This window comes from Colobus angolensis, unplaced genomic scaffold (genome assembly GCF_000951035.1).
Source record: "Colobus angolensis palliatus isolate OR3802 unplaced genomic scaffold, Cang.pa_1.0 Scaffold771, whole genome shotgun sequence".
Taxonomy (NCBI): Eukaryota; Metazoa; Chordata; class Mammalia; order Primates; family Cercopithecidae; genus Colobus; species Colobus angolensis.
The window spans coordinates 16,024-19,394 of record NW_012121499.1 but is presented as its reverse complement, the minus strand read 5'-3'; the positions used below and the strand labels follow the sequence as shown (position 1 = coordinate 19,394).

General features: G+C 45.0%; 1 protein-coding gene across 2 annotated transcripts in view; it reads left to right on the top strand.

The window, feature by feature from the left end:
• Positions 1-3,168, top strand: part of MRPS17 (mitochondrial ribosomal protein S17) — a 4,746-nt gene extending 1,578 nt beyond the window's left edge. For both annotated transcript variants that reach the window (XM_011928518.1, XM_011928519.1), the window contains exon 3: positions 2,741-3,168. In XM_011928518.1, coding sequence (XP_011783908.1) covers positions 2,741-3,010 — 270 coding nt within the window. In that variant the 3' untranslated portion in view covers positions 3,011-3,168. The remainder of the gene's footprint in view (positions 1-2,740) is intronic.
• Positions 3,169-3,371: the final 203 nt, after the last annotated feature.

Here is a 3,371-nt window from a genome sequence, read left to right as displayed (position 1 = left end):
AGGCAGGAGAATCGCTTGAACCCAGGAGGCCGAGGTTGCAGTGAGCCATGATTGTACCATTGCACTCCATCCTGGACAAGAGCGAAACTCCGCCTTAAAAAAAAAAACAAAAAAACTGTGGGAGCAGAGAACAGAGCATCTCATTCTTCTATGAGTGCTGTAGGAAAGCAACCTTGATTAAGGGACATTTTAGCTGAATCTCAAAAAGGATTTTATCCAGCCAGGCAGTGGCTCACACTTGTAATCCCAGCACTTTGGGAGGCTAAGGCAGGCAGATCACCTGAGGTCAGGAGTTCAAGACCAGCCTGGCAGCCTGTCCAACATGGCAAAACCCTATCTCTACTAAAAATATAAAAAATAGCCTGACGTGGTACCAAGTGCCTGTAATCCCAGCTACTCAGGAGGCCGAGGCAGGAGAATCACTTGAACTTGGGAGGCAGAGGTTGCAGTGAGCTGAGATCACGCTATTGCACTCCAGCCTGGGTGACAAGAGTGAAACTCCATCTCAAAAAAAAAAAAAAAGATTTCATCCAAAGGACTGGGTGGGGGGGAAGTCATTTCAGCTATGATGAGTGGTTTGTGGAAGTTCATTTAGCCATGATAGGGCATGACATTCTACGGGAACATAGTGGTTTGGCAACATTGAGCCTAGAGCTTGGCATTTAGTAGGCATTCTTAAATGAATGACAATGACAGTTGGGCTAGACTATGAAGGGTCTTTTGTGTTTTAGATTTTATCCTTATTTTTTTCTTGAGACGGGGTCTTGCTCTGTCACCCAGGCTGGAGTTCAGTGGTGCCATCTCAGCTCACTGCAACTTCCTGGTTCAACCAATTCTTATGCATCAGCTTCCTGAGTAGCTAGATTGCATCCTTTAAGCCAGCAGTCCTCAACCTTTTTGGCACCAGGGACCAGTTTCATGGAAGACAGTTTTTCCACAGAGGCAGGGTAAGGGGAGGATGAAACTGTTCCACCTCAGATCATCAGGAGTTAGATTCTCATAAAGGAGCGCACAACCTAGACCCCTCCCATGCACAGTTCACAATAGGGTTTGTGCTCCTATGGGAATGTAATGCTGCTGCTGATCTGACAGGAGGCGGAGCGCAGGTGGTAATACTCATGCTGGCTCAACGCCGCTCACCTCCTGCTGTGCGGCCCTGTTCCTCACAGGCCACTGAATGGTATCAGTCTGCTGTCCTGGGGGTTGGGGATCCCTGCTTGAACCCAAAGAAAGACAGACTTGGAAACACGGGTAGGGATGAAGACTGGAGGAAAGGGAATGGGCAAAGAGGCTGCTGCAAAAGTCTAGAATGGAAATAAGGACCTGAACTAAAGTTCATGTAGTGGGGATGGAGTGGAAAAAATATTTCAGGAAGAAAGGACAGAGTCATTGATTTGTTTGCTGTGCCAGGGGGCGAATAGGTGCCGAGGATGGTTTCACATCCAAAGTTCGGCACACAGGTGGGTAGAAATGCTGTTCATTATCAAGGATTAGAAACACAGGAGTAAGCTGAAGAATGACTGCATGATCCTTGACCTTTGGGAGACCTTAGTTTGAGTACTGACTCTTGTTTACCAGCTACACACATTGCTTAACCTCCCTGAACTTGTTTTCCTCGTATGTAAAATGGGAATACCTGCTGCAGCAGGGTTGTTATAAAGAATAGGTGATTCTAGCCGGGCGCAGTGGCTCACGCCTGTAATCCCAGCACTTCGGGAGGCCAAGGCAGGTGGATCATCTGAGGTCAGGAGTTAGGGACCAGCCTGGCCAACATGGTGAAACCCCATCTCTACTAAAAAAAAAATACAAAAAATTAGCTGGGCATGGTGGCAGGCACCTGTAATTCTAGCTACTTGGGAGGCTGAGGCAGGAGAATCTCATGAACATGGGAGGCGGAGGTTGCAGTGAGCCAAGATTGTGCCATTGCACTCCAGCCTGGGCAACAAGAGCAAAACTCTGTCAATGAATCAGTCAATCAATATAATAGGTGATTCTAGTTACCATTTGTAGTTTATTTGCAATACTTTGAGCTAAGCATAGAGCTAAGTGCTTGATGTATATTATAACGTTGAATTGTCTTGATAACTTTAGAGGTACAGGTATTAGAGCCTCATTTTATCATGGAAAACACTGAGCTTGGAGTGGTTAAGTGACTCACAGCTAGTGGTGAGGGTAGCATGCTTATAGGCTAGAGGGAAGGCTCCAGTGGGAAGGAAGAATATAAACAATATAGGAAGAGATGGTAACTGATAGAGTAAGGGTACTGAAGGGAATGACCTGGAGTGCTTAGTGAGAAGATCAACTCTGGAAATGTCAATGTTTTCCAAAATTAAGCATTAAGCATAACATTTTCCAAATGTTTTCCAAAAATTAAGCAGCTAATTTTGTGGGGTTTGTTTTTGACACAGGATAACTGTCACCCAGGCTGGAGTACAGTGGCATGATTCTAGCTCACTGCATCCTCAAACTCCTGGACTCAAGTGGTCCTCCTGTCAGCCTCCTAGGAGGCCGGTGCTAGAGGCATGTCACCATGCCTGGCAGTTTTTTGTTTTTTTTTTTGGTAGAGAAGGGGTGTCACTGTATCACTCAGGCTCTAATTTTTGCACTAGAAGACTCCTTAAGTATCTTATCTTTTCCTAAGTCCTGGCTTGTTTTCCGTGCATTACTTTTTCATATTACATATTGCATTACCAGGTCACAGATGGGAACTACTGATTTGCTTCTCTCCCTCTCTCAACAGTATTTTAATAAGCGGAAAACCTACTTTGCTCATGATGCCCTTCAGCAGTGCACTGTTGGGGATATTGTGCTTCTCAGAGCTTTACCTGTTCCACGAGCAAAGCATGTGAAACATGAACTGGCCGAGATCGTTTTCAAAGTTGGAAAAGTCATAGATCCAGTGACAGGAAAGCCCTGTGCAGGAACTACCTACCTGGAGAGTCCGTTGAGTTCGGAAACCACCCAGCTAAGCAAAAATCTGGAAGAACTCAGTATCTCTTCAGCACAGTGAAGGGGGAGTGAAAGAAGGAGCTAAAGGGAAAAATTGACATGTTTATGTTATGGAAAAAGAAATTTTTCTAAGTTTCATCACAAACTGTGTCCATTTTCTCTGTGGTGTTCGTGAAATAGCTAAAAGCAAATGAACTAAAGGGCATATAATGGTTTTTCGTAAAAGTTTATGGTCATGTTTCAAATTTTCATTTCAGTGAACATACTTCCACGTTACACTAAGTGTACCTAGCAGTCTGTTGCATTTTGTGAGCTCGCTGTTATAGAAGGTTTTGTTTTTGTTTTTTGAGACAGGGTCTCGCTTTGTTGCCCGGTCTGGAGTACAGTGGTATGATCTTGGCTCACTGCAGCCTCGACCTCCC